The sequence below is a fragment of the Uloborus diversus genome, chromosome 1, assembly GCF_026930045.1.
Source record: "Uloborus diversus isolate 005 chromosome 1, Udiv.v.3.1, whole genome shotgun sequence".
In the NCBI taxonomy this organism is placed as follows: domain Eukaryota; kingdom Metazoa; phylum Arthropoda; class Arachnida; order Araneae; family Uloboridae; genus Uloborus; species Uloborus diversus.
In genome coordinates, this window is record NC_072731.1 from 133,508,178 (window position 1) to 133,527,492 (window position 19,315).

Here is a 19,315-nt window from a genome sequence, read left to right on the forward strand (position 1 = left end):
GTTTCATGGTAAGCTATATTAAAGACAAAGATTAGCACTAATATGAATTTCAATTTTTATTTTGCATCAAGGGGGAGGGGGTGCATCAACCAAGCTTAGTTTCCACGATTCGAAAGGGTAGGGGGGGGGGGCGACTGCCCCTGCACTTTTTTCATCATCAAAGATTGCTTCAACTTTAAGATTTCAATTCTAAAACATTCTGTGTTAGACTACCTGAACATTAACGTTTACCAAATATTGTTTAAAAACTCAATTTTTAAACTTCAATTTTGAAAATTTTCTAGGAGGAAATCCCCAAGTTTTCCCAAAATTTCTGGGGGAGAACCCTAAACCCCTTGCTCTATAATTCCCTAAGTGTTGACAGAACCCCACTAAAACAGCGTCTTTAAAACGACAATTCCAAAACATTTACGCGAGAGAACATTAGAAGCCCCCAATCCCCCTTTCCCAGTCACTCAAGATAGCCGAAAATAGTCTTCAACTTCCTAAAAAAAAATTGCTGCCGCACTTTTAAGCCCCACTTGCCGCCTCTGACCAGGCTTCTTAAAACTCAGATCATGAGGTGTTCAAGTCTACAATACTACCCATTTTGAAACTTATATATTATTTCATAGGAATAAGAACAATGGCAGGAGTATATATAATTACAATAGATGTTAAAAGTCATCTTCCTCAAATTTTCAGTTCTCGCAGTTGGAATTCTTAAAAGAGAGCTACTTTAACCTTTTGTCAAGTTTGTAAAAAAAAAAAAAGAGTTTTACCATTTTCAGTTTATAAAAATGAATGAAAAATTACAATGTTTCAATGGAAGATGGATCTAATGGTAGCAGTTGGTGTATAAAATTAAACTGTGACAATGGTAAATTAGGAATTTACAAAATCAAAGCTTTAACTGTGTGTATATATAGTACAAGGTGTGATCAAAAAATACGGTGAATAATTTTTTATTTAAAAAAGTAATACGGTTGTATGAAATTTGATTTAGTCTCCATCAAAATAGTGTTCTTGGCGAGCAATGCACTTATCCAAACATTGACTCCATGATGGAAGCCTTCCTGGAAGGGTTTTTTGGAAATGCTTTTAGCTGCTCTCTCTTGGCCCTCTCAATGTCAACAATGGTGTGAAAAGGTTTGTATTTAGGCACTGTTTTAATTTTTTAGAAGTGCCAGAAGTCGCATGGTGCTAAATCCGGTGAGTATGGCTGATGTGGACACAGACAGATATATTTTTTCCGCTCCAAAAGCTCGTGAAACACGATCTTCCTTCGATTCATCCCTCAAAAGTCTGGGAACAAATTTTTCCCTCACTCGTCTCATTTACGATTTATCAGTTAAAATGCTTTGGACAGAACCCTACGAGATGTTAAGGTCTTCCAATAGCTCCTACATAGTCATTTGTCTGTTTGAACGAATCATTGTTTCCACTTTTTGAATGTTTTCTTCTGTTTTTGAAGTTACTTGCCATTTTGCATGCTGCTCATCTTCAACAGTCTCATTTTCGTTTTTAAATTGGTCATATCACTTGTACACAATCTTCAGAGTTACTGCATTATTGCCGTACACCAATTTTAACATTTCTTGAGCTCTTTTGCAACTTTAAAGAAAACTTAATGCGTTGTTCAAAATCCATGTTGCGCGACAGACATGATAAACTCACCCTCACTCTAGCGGCTCTGGCAGCTGACTGACAAGTTGGAACTTGTTACAAATTGGCCCAGCTTGTCTCAGATGATCACGCTACTGGACAAGTTTCAGCATATGGATGTAGTTTCAGCAGTGGGTGCTATAAAAATTCACTCACTGTACTTTTTGATAACACCTTGTATATAATGATATTTGTTTTTCTTGCTGTTCAGATGATTTTTTTTTTGAAATTTTGAACAGTTCAAAGCAGAGTTGTTACTGCATTCTTATTGTATTACATTGCTGTTTATGCTTTTTATTTGTTCCCCCCCCCCCCCAACTAAAGTTTATTGTACTTATTTACTCTTATAAATTGCTTAGTTGTGTATAAAATACAAACTTTTGCAAAATTTAAGTTCAAAATTTCTTTTTTTTTATGCCTTATGAGAGAAGAATGTATAAGGTAAGTTCTTGTCTAGTGAATTTACTAATTTTAAAAGATTTTGTGATCATACAATTTTTTATTAACATTATCTTTATGAACATGGTAGTGTACTGGGTGATTCAAAGCTAATTGTTCAAAATCAGCACGTTTTTTGATCACATGATAAAAACAAAAATTATATAGGTATGGTCGTAAACGTAATACATTTACTAGATTACAGACAAAGCCCAAAATTGAGGCCTGCAAAACCGGTTTAAAAAATTTTATGCAAAGAATATTTTACACAACATTTTAGTTTTCAAAAAAGATTTTAAATAGTAGTTGTTGAAATTTGAAGCCTGCATCTGTAATTCATGCATCACAATGACAACGCAACGATTGTTGCAGTAACAAGTCTTTCAGACAAGCTTTCACCAATCATTGCATTGTGGTAGCAACATGTTTGTTAGAGCTACAAACCTCAATGTTAAACAACCAGTTAAAAACTAAAATGCTATATGAAATAATTTTTGTGCAACAAATTTGTGACCTGTTTCATATCAGTCATATTCTTGCTTTATGTGCATCAGTGTTGCATTTGCAACCATAATTTCTTGTATAATTCTTGCTTGTTCTCAAGTTCTTGACCTACATGCAGATTTTGAATAATTAGTTCTAGAGCACCCTGTATACACACATAGTATAGAACATCAGATCCGGCATTTCTGAATCTCAGCAATGTTTGAGGATATATTTTTTTTTTTAGTTTTTCTTAATTGATGGGAATTTGTAATCTGGAAATTTCCTATTCAGATGAAGTTTTGCTATTTAAGGTTAATCTATGTAGGTGTTTTTCTTGAAAAATATATTTCACACAAAAAGCAGGTTTTTTAATGTAAAATCTGCTTGAGTTAAGTCTTGAATGAATGTAAACGATAAAAATTAGTCTCTCTAAATAAATGTTAAAAACAACAAGCTAGACTTATTCTCTTCGTCATGGTAATCTGAAAAATCAAAGGAACATTAAGGATGGTCAAGTGAGGATAAATAGCAATTTGACATTGCTCCAAAAAAAAATAAAAAAAAATCATATGCATGAACATTTTATAAAGAGCTTTAAATTCAGGCAGATGCCTTGTTTTTGTTTACATCTGATAAGCACAGGATAGTGAAAACAGTGACTGCCTCTTGTATTCTTAACAGCTATCTTAATAGTGTTATTGAATATTTGTGAACCAAAATATGTAACTGTTAGTGTGACAGGTCGCCATTTAATAGGATACATTTAACGCTATCTTGAGAGGTACCTACCCTACCTCAAGAATGACGGCACTCTTTAAAAAACTACAGAGCATCCTCAAAAACAAGACTCCCCCTGCCCCCTTGTCTAAAAGAGACAAAGACGTCTCACACAGCTCACCCAAATATTGCTGATTATGGTTCAGTTTACATTTAAATCCCATGTTCAACCATTTGAGACAAGTGTGTACTTAGATATTGCTCTTTAAATTTCCCAAGCTGGATGCTGTTATTAGTCAGAGCAGTATGAGATCCAGTGGGGGGAGGGAGAGGGTTCATGAACCCTCCCCCCCCCCTTTATGTGACCAAAACTGGTCTAAAGTTGCATTATGGGGACTTATGTTTCAAACACTTTGTTGCAAGCCCCATAGTTATGCCCTTAAATGGCACTCTTAGATTGCACAAACAAAACCATTTCCCATATACCAGTATAAAAATAGTTCATTTCCAGCTAGTTTTGAAACATGGTCTCATTTATTTCATTTTTTAAACATTTATTTCTGCCAGAAGTGCAGTAAAACCTTTCTGATATTTTTTCCCATTTGTACCGAATTGAAACTTTATGCTTTTAAGTTACTTAAGTACTAATGTAACTTTAAATATCATACTTATATATTTTAATATTATTTGTTAGTGTTTTTTCTGTTGAATGTAAATAAGGCTAATGACTGTTAATTCTCAAAAAAAAAAAAAAAGTTCAGTCTTGCTACTTTTTTTAGTGGCACCCATTGTTATTATTTTATATACACCAAGAGATATTAGGTGAACTCCTGAACGTTGTTTAACTTGCGCTGACCACACACTTCAGGAAGTTGCTGTCTGGTACATACCACGATTGATGTGATGGTGTATATGAAATAAACTTTTGTGAAAACTTCTGTCATCCATTCTGAATTATTTATGCACACGTCTGTAATGAAAAATGTAATATGCGTACAAAACTAGTTTTTGATTTCTCTTGCATTTACTTTTTATACTTATATATTTTAAGGCCAAAAAAGTGTATGCTGTCATGCATGTGGGAGCTCCTTGCTGTGGCATGAATGCTGTTGTTCGTTCTTTTGTACGAGCTATCATGTTTAAAGGAGATACTGTATTAGGAATCCATGAAGGTTTTGATGGTTTAATTTCTGACAATGTAAGTTATTTTTTTTAAATACTTAGTCAAAATTTTTTAGATTGCTAAAATAACAGATAATTTTAAAAGAGAAAGTAGGATAATGTGTTTCAAAATGGGGGGGGGGGGGGGGAGTTTGATAGGCTTTATAAGTTTTAATGTGAAGCATGATAAAAAGTGCAATAAATTGACAAAAAAAATTAACTCTTTCTTTCTGTTTAGTTCTGAACTGTATTTTTTTACATTAAGTCAGACACATTCATGTACTGTATTTTCCAAACAGTAAGCCATTGATGAGGTTTAGAAATGTTCAAATTTTCTGGTGCATATCATATGCTGCTGTGGATTATATGAACATCTTTTTTCTGAGAGAAATGCACTCTTTAAGTACATAATTCTTTAAATGTTATTTTTAGAATATTTTTTTTATTAAATATAACAATTGTGTTTGAATGAACCAACTCCATTTAGAGGGGAAACAATAAATGACTCCATTTAGCAAAAACTTACTTTAACGCTTAAGGGTTTTTTTTTTTTTTTTTTTTTTAAATTTCAAATCATTTGCATTCATCTATTTCTATTCCATGTTGTTAACGCTGTATTTGTAGCTCATTTCATGTATCCTTAGTGCCATGTGTCTCTAATTTCAACATTTTGCTGTGATTGTGCAGTATCTTTTTGCAACTGCTTTTGATTAGTGAAGTTTCTGATTATATCTTTATTACTATGCAATACAAAGTATATGTATTGAACAAAGGTACAATTTAATTTTAGTACGAATTTGATTTTTTGCTGCCTTGGCTGATATAGTAAGAATTAGAAGTAATGTTTTAATGTTAATGTGCTAATTAAATGCCTCAATGCAGTGTTAGTAAGTTATTATTCTTCTGATAGGAATTTTAATGAACTGCCGTCCATACTCTAATGGTAATTTGTAACTAAATTTCTATGTAAAAGCCATTTATGATTTTTCAGATTCAAGAAATGCAATGGGCAGAAGTGGCTGGTTGGGTTGGACAAGGAGGTGCATTTCTAGGCACGAAAAGGTGTGCAAAATGTATTGTTTTGAATTATTTTATTGTTGTATTTTTTAACTTTGAAATTTATTTCCTTATTGCAATGTTTTTTTTTAAATTAAAAATAGGGACTACCAAAAGTTGTATTCATACAATATTTGTATAATTAGTTTAACCATTCTATTTCATGTGTAAATTTGGTTTTAAGCTAAGCAATTATTTTCTTGTTTCTGAAAGTGTGGTTAATTATTAGATTATTTCTGTTAATGTACTGATTTTGCTTGTGCATTTTTTGTAAGGTAGTTCTGATAAATGGCAGAAAAATTGGCTTGTATTATACTTTGAAAGTATACAATTAAACATTTATAGTAAACTAGAGGACCCGACGTTGTTCTGATCAAACTTTGTAAATTGATTAGTTAAAAAATTTCAATAAACTATCAAGTGTTTGAACCGTTTTGTTGAAAAAAATAAATTAAAAAAAATGTTTTAAGCTAATTGGTGTCAGAATGCCTATATTTATTACCACTTGATTTATCTAATGCACACTGAGCAGTTGTTTTTTTAACTATTTTTTCTCCCGTACTTGATGGTTTGTTCCTCAAAGGATAAAAAGCGTCCTCAGATATTAAGTGTGAAAAACTAACTATCCATCTAGAACAAACGAGAAATCCCGCTGCAACACCCTCCATATGAAAAAAAATAAAACAATCGAAATTAAATCGTTTAAAAAATGATAAAGTAAAAATAGTTCTCTGAATAAGCAAAAATCACTCACCCCCCCCCCCCCTCCCGATGTAAAATAACCACATTCTTCAACTAAAATGACTAAAAACTCTCTAAAAACGAAAAGCAATTCTTTGCAATTTGAAATATTTCAACAAATAAACAAAAATTACATTAACAGTAGCTTTAAAATGTCAAGAAATGATCATGCAACTCTATTGTTTATAACCAAAGTCGCCAAGCCACTACATTACTGTAATCCAGCCGATCAGTGAGCAAAACCAACTCCGACCGATTAGCGGTCTGATCTTTTGTACAAAAAGTTTTTTTATTTCATGAAATCGCCTAATTTGTTCTTTCCACCAAAGATAAAGACCTTCCACTCCTCTGATATTTTGTGTATAGAACTACCCCGTTGTAATTTATCTGGAAGAAAATTAAATGTGTTTCGTCTTTAAATTCCATCATCTTTTCCTTTAATAATGTACTGATTAGTTAGATAATCCTTAAAGTATTCTTGACATTGGTGCCAAAACTCGGATGGATTTCAGCTGAATGTTGCTGGTACGATACTTTCTGATCATTTGGTTAGAAAAACCTAACGCACCGATCCAGTCACATGGTTCAACTACGATGACAGAAAACACATCTTGCGTGAACCTTCCAGTACTTAACTTTAAAATATATCACAGGGCATAAATCGTTGCTTTCAAGAAATGAAAAGGCTTCACTTTCTCTCTCTACGTTTTATCTATCCTCAATTGACATATCACAGTAGGAAATTTCATTACAAAAAGCAGAGCTGTCTTTCTTATTGTCCTTTGGCAACAGGTTAAATATTTATTTCAATTCTCGCTCAACAATTGGTTAAAATAAATATTAATCATTTGGGAGATATAACCATCCAGTGTTTTAATTAATTAATTAGCAAAAACGTTTCTGATTCGATCTATTGCGCTTCAAAACCATGCTTGCCACAGCTTAATTACACTCAAAAAATTTGATCAAAATGGGTCCAGCTGTTTAAAAGCCTTATGGTGACAAACGTCCGCACAGAAGATTTTTATATATTAAGATTATTCGTAAATTAGTCTTAAAACGAAGAAATCTTTTTATATTTTTTAACCCACAGCCAATTAAGCAGACTTTAAGGGCCACTTTTGGCCCACGTTCTATAGCCAAGGGTGTGTACAGAAATTTTGGGGGCCGTCGCAAATGACCTTTCCGCCCCCCTCTATATTGTTTACCTTCATATTTCTTGCCTAGTTTTAACAATATTGGACCCTCTCCAAACTTGGGCTTGGGCCAACAGGCAGGTCCAACGAGAGGCCGTGTCAGCCTAGTCGGAAATTAGGGGCCCGGACCTGGGGGGGGGGGGGGACTGGCACACTGATGCAAAAAAAAAAGGAAGGAAGAAAGAGAAAGGGGGAGGGGGACTCCGAATGAGAGAAAACATAAAGATTAAAATTTACTCTTTTGGTATTTACTGTTGCACTTAAAACAGAGTTAATTGTTTCTAGTAAGTAGTTTTGATGTTCCCCCCTCCCACTTTTTTTCTTCTTTCCCTTTGCTTTTCTTTTCCCCTTTTTTCTTCCCCCCTCTTTTCTACTTCTTTTTTTGATAAGGGGGGAGGGGGCAGAGATATAACTGACTAGGGGCCCGCCTTGGTTCTCTGCGACCCTGCCAACAGGTGTCCCTTTTCTCCCCTGTGCACTCCCCTGACCATAGCTTGTGCACCCCTGTTTTAAAGCATTATTTTAATGACATCAATTTTTCCCACAGGACTCTGCCTGAAAAAGTTATGGATCAAGTTGTTGCACAGCTTAAAAAATATAAAATTCAAGGTCTTTTAGTGGCTGGAGGTTTTGAAGTAAGATATAAAATAATGTTATATGAATTTTGATGTATTCTCAGTTATTATTTTAATAGTTCTGACCCAGTGCATGAAAATTGGACGTTGTCCATGAAGTTTACAAGAGATTCAATAACTAAACTGTTAAAACAAGCAGTAGCAGATTTGAGAGGGGGGGGGGGGTGCACCGAGTTAAACCCACCCATCATTTGCTATGAGAATCATATTTGTTAGAGCTCAGTGCTAAAGAATACATTTAATGGTTTTAAACAATATTACAGTTTAATGAGCTGTGAATTACTACCTTAATAAGAACAATGCTGCATTCTTTGGATGTAATATCTGGGCTGCTGGTATATGTTTATAGTATCACAATGTGTCCATTAGTGTTTCTTTGATGGAATCTGCGATTAAATGCCTTCTAAAAATTTTGTGTGTGTATCCAAAAGAGTCAGTTTAATCAAGGAAGCTAATAGTAAAATTATGGATTTCATTTTCAGCTTATAAGAAATGAAAAATGAAAGAAACCACATGGTACTTTCTTGGCAAATCAATATTATTAATGGAAACAGCAATTATTTATCTCAACTGCATCATGGCTTCATGAACAAAACAACAATTGTTTCAAAATTCGCTAAGAAATAGTTTCCGAACACTTCAATGAAACTTATGTGCTATCTACCTATGATTTTATTAATTATGGAATATAAAGAAGTTGAATAAACTCCATATCTTGTCCATATATAGGAGGAGGGGGAATGCAACACTTTTATAAATAAATTTATAAACAAAATACTGTTCTAAAAGTATTTTGTTATACGAGGGGCTCCTGTATGTAGTATATACTGTCGCCTCAGAGCAACCAGTAGGATATCTTAGTATTCTTTCTGGGATTAGATGTCTTAGTGTTGCTCTGAGGCAATGATATATAAACAACTGTAGAAGGAATTCAAAACTTTCCAACTACAAAATCAGTAACGCACTGTACCTCTTTTTCAGATAAAGCAATGTTCTGATTTCAATTACTATTTTTCTTCAGTAATTAACTCATAATAAAAAATGTAGTAAATTATTTTTCTAGTTTATCTAGCTGAAATAAGTTGAATCCATGAAGATGTTTTGTTGTTAAATAGGGGGGCCTATTTAACAACAAAACTGCCTAGGGCGGCAGATTTTAGGAGCGGCAAATGTAGAAGTTGTAATTTTTTTTCCAAGTATGAATATCTGTTTTAGCGTCATAAGATTCACTGGGTCAATACTTAAAACAATAATGATTATATAGAGTGTGTACCAGTGCTTAGATATGTAAAATATAGTTTGGAATTTAACTAGAAATTCAATTTAATTTTAGAGGCAGCAAATGCATGATTAAAAAGTCTTTTTAAAATTTTACATTCTGTTTCAGTGCCATAAGATGCACTACTTTACTGTTAAAAAAGATAATTTAAAGTGTGCCCCAGTGCTTAGATATGCAAAACCCTTTCAATATAACTAGAAGCTCACTTTAATTTAAAGAACTTTATTATTATTTTTATTTTATTAATATATTGTTATTTTATATTTTCATTTTATATTACTATTATTCAATGAGATGGGGACGGCACTTGTCATTACCACTTGTCATTAGGGTGCCAGAACTACTAGAGCCGGCCCTATAAATAGAAAATGCAAATGAAATATCTTAAATCTAAATTTAGTACATTTATGAGAGGTATTGCAATGCATGATGTCCTTATGCAAACTATATTCTGTGTTCTAAATAATTAACTATGTCTTTTGCAATGCTATCAACAATTGTCTCCATAATTTTTTTATATTCCATGCAATGTTTTTAAATTTTTTCGTGAGCATTCAGTTTTTGCAATACTCATTCAATATTTGAATACTTATGATCAAGGAATTAAATACAGTATAACCTCAATTTAATGATTGTCAAAAGTTATCATTAAATCAAAAATATCGTTAAATCGAGGAGTATAGGCATTTAATACAGTCAAATCCCGACCAATGAAATGTATCATTAAATTGAAGAAATCGTTGAATCAAGGGGTATTGTTTAATTGAAGTTATACTGTAGTTTTAAATATTTAAATGTGGGACATTTTGCTTAATTTTTAAAAGCTTATAACAATATTCTAATATTTTCAGGCATATCATTCTGTTTTACAAATGGCTGACCAAAGAAGCAAGTATCCTGAATTGTGTATTCCTATGATTGTAATTCCAGCAACAATAAGCAATAATGTGCCTGGAACAGACTTCTCTCTTGGTTCAGACACTGCTTTAAATGAAATTACAGAGGCTAGTAATTTTAGCATTCATGATATCATTTCTTGAATAAAATTTAATGTCACATGTGCATTCCTCATTTTGTGAGTGTAAAACTTAATTTTCATTTGATTATGATATCGTCATTTTGGTGGTGAAAAGAACTGAGGCACATTTTTGTGTAAAATAAGTAACTGCATCTATAAACCAAGTTAAATATTCATTTTTTAAAAAATCAGTTTAAAAATAGATGACCTTATTTGTACCAATTTCCAGGTAAATAAATAAATAGACAAAAATGAATGAATATTTTAAAAACAGAAACAAAAATTTGTATTGCACATTTTCTGTAAACAGCATTTGTGTGGCTTAAATCTCTCTTACACTGAGATGACAATACAAGAATCTATTGTACTTATGTCAATATTATGTGTTTGATGCTGATTTTTGTCAGAAGTGACATCTCCCCCCCATCCCCCCCCCCCCTTTTTATCTGTATGACAAAGCTAATACATTTTATAGAAACTAGAGACTGGAAATTGTTGCCTGTAAGTAACATAGGTTCCTAATCAATGGTAATCGCAGGGGGATGCAGAGATATTTCATTGATATTCAAAAGATCATTTATTTCAATTTTTAAGTTCCTGAAATTTATATTTTTGCAAGTTGAAATTCTTTATGAGTGCATAAGGAATACTAATACAAATATGATGACCAGTGTCAGGCTCTGGGCCCAGCTAGGCTAATCCCAGTTAATTTATTAGTCCTGGATGAATGCTGAAAATGTTCTCACAACATATAAACTAAATGAAAGATTTAAAAGATTGTGCGAAAAGTTTTTAAAAAGAAAGAAAATATGTCGCAGTGGAAAGTAAAGTATTGGAATTGGAAAGATTTCATTTAGTATTAATGCTTCTCTTTATAATAAAGTGTAGTTATTATTATTATTATTATTATTATTTTGGAAAGAAGTAACTGAGAAATTATGAAAAAAAAAAGGTATTTAACACGGTTGTGGAGGGAAATCCTAGAATTTTTGTTAGTTGAAATTAAGGATTTATTCATTATTTAATATTTTTCAGCATTCGAATATACTTTTAAACTAAGCAATTAAGACATTCTTTGTCATCATTAATGTATAAATAATTAAGAGTCAGTTTTTATAAGAACCGGGCAGGAATGGAGTGTTCGGATATACACCAGTTTTGATTTTGCTCAAATTTTGATGGTGGATTCTTCTAAAGATTTTAGAAGACACATATTTTTTTTCCTCCAAAAAAATGTTTGGTGACCTGTAAAAGTTCGTAGAGTGGAGCTCGACATGGAGGATTTTCCAAATCGGAGTTTTTTAAAATGCGATTATTTCTGTGTATTAAGCATCAGCCAAAAAAATTCTTGTGTTGACAATATTATATTTAGTACCTAAATTGAAATATATCGTAAATTTTGTGACTGACCTTCAGTACAGTCTTTCAGGGGTCGCCAAACTTTGTGGAAAAAAAACGAAAATGTGCCATGTTTCAGTCTCTCTGATTCCCTGCATTCAGGCTCAACCATGGTTTTTGTACGTAATTTGTGTTAGAATATATATAAATTATTCAATGCCCTCATTAGTTGCATGGCTCATCCTCTGCACTGCCAAAAAATGGCAGTTTTTGAATCGAAAAATGCTAAAAAGTGCAGTTTTCATGAGCCATTATCTCAGTGCACTGAGGGTCAGTGTAGAACTGGCTGCCTGCATTTCAAACTAGAGTAGATGTGTATTTTCACAAACAAGTGACAGAACTATGGGCACATTCTTTTCAAGAACACAATACGTATTTCAAGACAGTAAAATGAACTATTCAGTTTTCTTTTCAGTCAACATATCCGGTCTTAAACGTTCCTCCAGGGACTTCCAGATACTATTTTAAAAACTAGTATGTTCAAAAACTTACTATAAAAGAGTTATAAACTTGCAAATGGACTGATTGTGTTTACTTGCATACTTTATGATGTGATAAATAGAAGCAAAGGGGAAGAATAACATCGAAATATGATTTTAAAAAAATGTACTTTTTAGGGGCCTGTATCTCAGTGCACTGAGGGTTAGTAGAAAACTTGATGCCTACATTTCAAACTAGAGTGTGTCTTTTCACAAACAAGTGACATAACAATTGTACAATCGTTCTGCAGGCTCATAAAATGCATTTCAAGATGAGGAAATTGCTTAAGAGTTAACGACAGATCCCGTTAGTTTTACTCAAGGTACAGTGCTTTGTCTTGTATTTTTTTACTGTCCCACTAGTCAGTTAGACAACTATACCCTTGTTTTGTAATGTCATAGTATTGCTTTTATCATAAGTAATAAAATATGATTTAGTAATTGTTTGCTATCATGGTAGTTTAGTGAAGAGAAAATAATTTTTTCACTATAATGTACAGCCTTAACGAATGTCAACAAAATATAATGTACAGTACAAACGTAAAAAAACTATCCTAATTAAAATAGTTAAAAATAAATCTAAAACACCTTCAAAAAAGTGTTACAAATAACTTACGTTTTTACCGCAACAGTAACCTTTTTTTTTCACTTTGCTTCCAGTTATCATATTATAAAGTATGCAAGTAAGCAAAATCAGTCTACTTGCAAGTCTATAACTCTTTTATGGTAATTTTTTGATCATACTAGTTTTTTAAATAGTATCTGGAAGTCCCTGGAGAAAGTTTAAACCCGGATATGTTGATTGAATTGAAAACTAAATAGTTCGTTTTACTGTTTTTAAACATGTATAGTAGGGTGGGCCGAAAAACCCCGATTTTCGAAATCGGTTTGCGGATAGGGCGGAATTTTGGCCAAATGGCTTCAACATGACGTAAAAAAAATTTCAGCTCGATCACTTAACTCCTTCTGCTGCCGCCGGAGCCCTAAAATTTGGTAAAAATGACCAAAAACTATGATTTTTTGACAATTTTTAAAATTAATTGGTTTCCTTAAATTGGTTTGCGGATAGGGCGGAATTTTGGCCAAATGGCTTCAGCATGACGTAAAAAAAATTTCAGCTCGATCACTTAACTCCTTCTGCTGCCGCCGGAGCCCTAAAATTTGGTAAAAATGACCAAAAACTAGGATTTTTTGACAATTTTTAAAATTAATTGGTTTCCTTAAATTGGTTTGCGGATAGGGCGGAATTTTGGCCAAATGGCTTCAGCATGACGTAAAAAAAATTTCAGCTCGATCACTTAACTCCTTCTGCTGCCGCCAGAGCTGTAAAAAACAACTTCCCCTCCGCAGACTTGGACTCGCCCAGCGCCAGCAGCGCAAATAACCGACGCATCTAATCTACTTCTCCTTTCCCGCGAAACAACTTTGGGCTCGTCTACGGAGCGCCAGTTAGACTTTCAAACTGCCATTGTTAGTTTCCTGAGGCGTTTGTTCCCTAGTGCTAGTATTAGGGTTTTTAACGTGCTCGCTCGTTAATTTTCTTTCCTGAAGTGGCGAACTACCGATGTTATCTGTGAAATAGCATACAGTTTTAGTGCATATTTTTAACTACCTTGAACAGAACATATGGCATCTTTAAATGTATTACGTTCACATGTGTTTCATGACATTATTGGGTCGCCCAAGGAACTTTCTATTTTAAAACTACCGACTGTAGAAGACGTTTTAAGGCATTACTTGTGGGAAAGAAATAAAAAAATGAGAGAGTTAGAATCTCGAAAGGAACCTTCTGCCAAAGAAATATCTTATGTTGTAGGTAGGAAAGTTGTGGATATTTGGACTATTGCTTCATTCGGTGACAAAGCAATCGTCAGTGAAAGGCGCATAGTTGCTATGATTTCGAAATACCTTGAACAGCTTCGTAAATTGCAAAAGTCTTCAAAAAAAAATTCTTCTTTTTCTAATGAACAGATTGCATCTTTTCAACGCTATGCAAAAAATAAGCTGTTTGACATAGCTGCGTGTAAATGCATCGATCCCGTTCTTCAATGCTCGTGCAAAAATGAAAATAAAGTACCTAAATTGGAATTGCCCTTTCTCCTTGATCAACGATCTGAGAGGAAAATGGTTGTTGAAAAAATTGACCATAAAGAAACCAATCGGCTCCGCAAAAGGCATAAACGTGATACAAAAAGAGAAGAGAGAGAATCAAAAAATAAAGAAACTAGTCAGCGAGATATAATTGTTCCCGATTTGAGTGAGCTTGAGGACGAGGAGCATGTTGTGCATAATCAAAGTGAAACGGACTCGGACACAGATTTTCAGCCATCGAGAAAGGTGCAGCGATCAGTTTATGTTCCCGTGACACAACAGAGGTTTAAATTGCCCAATTTTTCTAGTGCAGTCTTCAGGACACAAACATCTAAAAGAGACGCTGCTCTTCTGGCTTCTTCTCTTCTTGAAGACATCGGGGTGGTGACCCCTGAAAATAAAGAAAAGGTTATTGACCCAAACAAAATTCAAAGGGAAAAACAAAGTCTCTCTAAACATATTTTAAAGGAGACTTCCACAACACTTCAGCAAAAGAAATTGAAGGCAATATATTTTGATGGAAGAATTGACAGCACGTTGGTGATTGAAAGGAAACAGGACGATACATATTATCGGACCACACAGAAAGAAGAACATATTGTCCTTGTTGAAGAACCTGAATCAAGGTACCTTGGACATGTAACTCCTTCTGCGGGTACGGGGAAATCTATCAGTAAAGCGATGCTCAGTTTCATTCGTGAACACAAAATGGACTTATCCGATATTGCTGTCATAGGATCTGATGGTACAGTAACAAACACTGGCCACACAAATGGGGTTATGTCGCTTATTGAGAAAGCCATTCAGAAACCTCTTCAAAGAATTATCTGCATTCTTCACACTAACGAATTGCCTCTTCGTCATCTATTTGAAACTCTTGATGGCAGAACAACAGGGCCAGAGACTTATCAAGGACCAATTGGAAAATTGTTATCAAATTGTGAAACCATGCCTGTTGCGAAATTTTCTCCAGTCTCAGTGCGCTGGATCCAGGATTTGAAATTAGAACAGGTACAAGATTTAAGTAGTGATCAGCAGTATTTTTTGGAAATCTGCAAAGCAGTGTCTTCAGGAAGGTGTCCCCAGCGTTTGGCCGAACTGAATCCGGGAAAATTGCATCACGCTAGGTGGTTAACAGCAGCAAGCAGAATTTTGCGTGTCTATCTAGCAACTAGCACTCCTACTGAGTCTTTAGTGACAATCGTAGCCTACATTATGAAAGTTTATGCATTAGTGTGGTTTTCAGTCAAGTGCAAACCATCGATTTCGGACGGAGCAAGACACCTTTGGAAGATGCTTTCTTTTTCTCGTTTCTTGGACGAAAAGGCTAGAATGGTGATAGATCCAGTCATCAGGAGAAACGCGTGGTTTAGCCACCCCGAAAATTTGCTCATAAGTTTCATTACGGACATTCACCCGAATATAAGACAACTGGGATGGCGAAGAATACTTAAAGCACGAACAAATTCGACTATGAAGTCTCCCAGAAGGTTTTGTGTTCCACAAAACCTCAAATTGGATGCGTCTTCATACACTGATATGATTGACTGGTCTGAATGCATTCTGACAGAACCTCCTCTCACGAAACATCTGAGCATAGAAGAGATCAAACACAACATACAGATGTCTGCTTTTCCTGAAGAAACCAGTAACATCATGTGTTATCCATCTCATACTCAGAGTGTAGAAAGGATGGTGAAGTTAGTAACAGAAGCTGCGTCTTTTGTGTGTGGATCAGACGCAAGGCACGGATTTGTGCTCGCCACTTTAAAATCGCGAAAGAAAATGCCACAATTTATATCAAAGAGTTCATACGTCACTTCACCGGAGTAAAAAGCTCGCCTCAGCTGTTAACTCAAGCCTCCTTGCAGACGTATAAATATAAATGGTATGTAAACACTAATTGAAAATAAATATTAAATAAGTTTCGCACTGCGAACTGTAATGTTACTTTTTGCCTATTTTAGTAATTTTTCAAAATTTTTTTGAGGATTTTATGACAAAATATATTTATAAATACTATTTATACTAACTTTACCATATTTTCTTCTTTTTTAAGCACTATAATTATTTTAGCAACATTCTTAGCAACTTTTTTTAAATTGTCAAAAAAATTCCCGTTTTCAGTCATTTTTACCAAATTTTAGGGCTCTGGCGGCAGCAGAAGGAGTTAAGTGATCGAGCTGAAATTTTTTTTACGTCATGCTGAAGCCATTTGGCCAAAATTCCGCCCTATCCGCAAACCAATTTAAGGAAACCAATTAATTTTAAAACTTGTCAAAAAATCCTAGTTTTTGGTCATTTTTACCAAATTTTAGGGCTCCGGCGGCAGCAGAAGGAGTTAAGTGATCGAGCTGAAATTTTTTTTACGTCATGTTGAAGCCATTTGGCCAAAATTCCGCCCTATCCGCAAACCGATTTCGAAAATCGGGGTTTTTCGGCCCACCCTAATGTATAGTGTTCTTGAAAAGAATTTGCCCATAGTTCTGTCAGTTGATTGTGAAAATACACTTACTCTAGTTTGAAATGCAGGCAGTAAGTTCTATACTGACCCTCAGTGCACTGAGACACAGGCCTCTAAAGAGTACACTTTTTATCATATTTTGATGACAAAACTGCCATTTTTTGCAGCAGTGAGCATTAACCATGCATTTAATGAGCCTATTTAATAATTTATATCACTACAGAAATTGCTTGCATGAACTATGGTTGAACTTCATTGGGTGGAACCAGGAGGCCTCAAACATGACACATTTTCACTTTCTTTGGCACAGTTTGGCCACCACTGATAGGGTCCACTGAAGGTCAGCCATAAAATTTACATTATATTTCATTTGAGGCACTAAATATCATGTTGTAATCACAAAGATTACTTTTGCTGATGCTGAATGCACAGAGATAATTGAATATTAAAAAATGTCGATTTGAGAAAAAGCCTAAGTTGGGACCAACTTTTGGAACTTGTGTGGGTCGCAAAAAATTATTTTGGAAGAAAAGAAAAAATATGTGTCTTCCAAAATCATTCCAAGAAACCACTAAAATTAACGAAATGAAAAATGGCATGTATCTGACCTGCCTGACTCTTATAAAAACTGGCTCTTAATTTTGTCCGACCAATTTCTGTCATTACTAAATCAAATTATCTTTTTATAAACAACACTGTCATTATTAATTAATCAAGATTTAAAGTTTGATACATGGTTAAATGTATTTTTATCCAGAAATCCTTTGTTCTATTAAACTACTGTAATAACTTATGTGTATCATATATGCGTGTATCTAATCTTAAGAAATTTCATCAATGTTTCAAAATATAAAGGGTGTTTTTGAGAGGTATAGAACTTTAGGTTCAAATAAAACACCGTTCAATGATATAAATCGCCATGAATTTGGCTTTATTCGAAAGATTATTCTTTACCATTTTTGTTTAAATGTGATTTCTGGTATATGGCCACTTCGGCTGTCTTGGAAAACATCTAACTGGGAAGTCCAATTTTCTATCACTTTTTGCAGCTATGGGGACCGTATGTGAGTGATATGTGGCGAATGTTCTTGTCCAAGGGGTCAATCGTCTGTGGCTTATCCGTGTAGACCTGAGATTTCACACAGCCTCACAAAAATAGTCCAGCCTAGTTAAATGGTAAATCGTATGATCTCGCAGGTCAATTCATGGGTCCATTAAGCGAAATTATTCGCTCACCGAATGTTTCCTTCAATAAATCAGTTGTGACATGCGCTGTGTGGCGTGTTGCACCGTCCTGTTGTCTATTCATGATAAAATGGCAAACCAAACTAAACACAAAACAAATGACAACTATCAAAATGGCCCACAGATCAAACAGTGATCTCGACTTAAAGTTCTATACCTCTAAAAAAACACCCTTTATTAGGATATTATTATCATTATTATTTTTGCATTTTGTAGATTTGTGACCGTATTCGACAAAGTGCTCAAGGCACAAAAAGAAGAGTATTTGTAGTTGAAACGATGGGTGGCTATTGTGGGTACTTAGCTACAGTAGCTGGTCTTGCAGGAGGTGCTGATGCTTCATACATTTTTGAAGAGCATTTTTCCATCAAAGATTTGATTGGCGATGTGTATCATATGCAGGCAAAAATGGCTGAGGGTATTCAAAGGGGCCTTATATTGAGGTAAATTAGATTTTACCAACAATCATTTTGTTTTTTTCTTAACTGTTTAAGGTGTATTTTTAATCAAGTACTTTTAAATGCATTTGGTTATTTTTTGTTAATAATTTTTACATTATAAAAATTTTTTCATCAATTTTGCAGTAAGACATAAGCTAATGATTGGTAATTTAGTACAAATAACTTTTCTCTTTTGCAATCAACTTTTCAACTACAGCTTCAACTTATAAAAGAATTTTCTAATGTTTTGTTTCTCTGATTTAGTTTAGCAGAAAACTTTAACTCAACTTCATGATTTTGAAAAATATATGTCTTGTTATAAGTAGTTCAGTGAAATCTCATTACAATTAAATTCAAGGGACCGCAACTTTTATTCGTTGTAATGGGATTCAAGCAATATGATGGCAAGAAAATTGGGACTGGAAATTTACTTCGATGAATGGGACATTATGTTGTATCAGTATTCATTGTAACCGGATTTGACTGTACACTCAAACCTGTTTCATATGCAATTTGTTTTGTGCGACTTTTTTTGTGCAAATTGTGTTTTTTTTTTCGGTATATGAAAATTTCAATCAGATAGGGACTAATTAATGAACTGGTTTATAAAACAAGTGCTAGGTAGTACCTTCAAGTGACAACAAGGACACTTTGATGGGAAGTCACTATGACCTCCCAAATTTTTTTGCTCGGGAAGTTTCGCCTGACGATTCAGCAAACTTATCAGCACTTGATTTGTTTTGACATCTTTTAAAGTAGCAATTCCTAGTTATTTTGTAAGTTTTTTAGTTTATTTTCTATGTGAGACTTTTTTTATGCAGTCCCTA

General features: G+C 33.9%; 1 protein-coding gene across 2 annotated transcripts in view; it reads left to right on the forward strand.

The window, feature by feature from the left end:
- LOC129232198 (ATP-dependent 6-phosphofructokinase-like) overlaps positions 1-19,315 on the forward strand; it is a 122,037-nt gene that overhangs the window by 91,066 nt on the left and 11,656 nt on the right. For both annotated transcript variants that reach the window (XM_054866436.1, XM_054866438.1), the window contains exons 14-18: positions 4,337-4,483; positions 5,438-5,508; positions 7,987-8,074; positions 10,205-10,357; positions 18,265-18,491. In XM_054866436.1, coding sequence (XP_054722411.1) covers positions 4,337-4,483; positions 5,438-5,508; positions 7,987-8,074; positions 10,205-10,357; positions 18,265-18,491 — 686 coding nt within the window. The remainder of the gene's footprint in view (positions 1-4,336; positions 4,484-5,437; positions 5,509-7,986; positions 8,075-10,204; positions 10,358-18,264; positions 18,492-19,315) is intronic.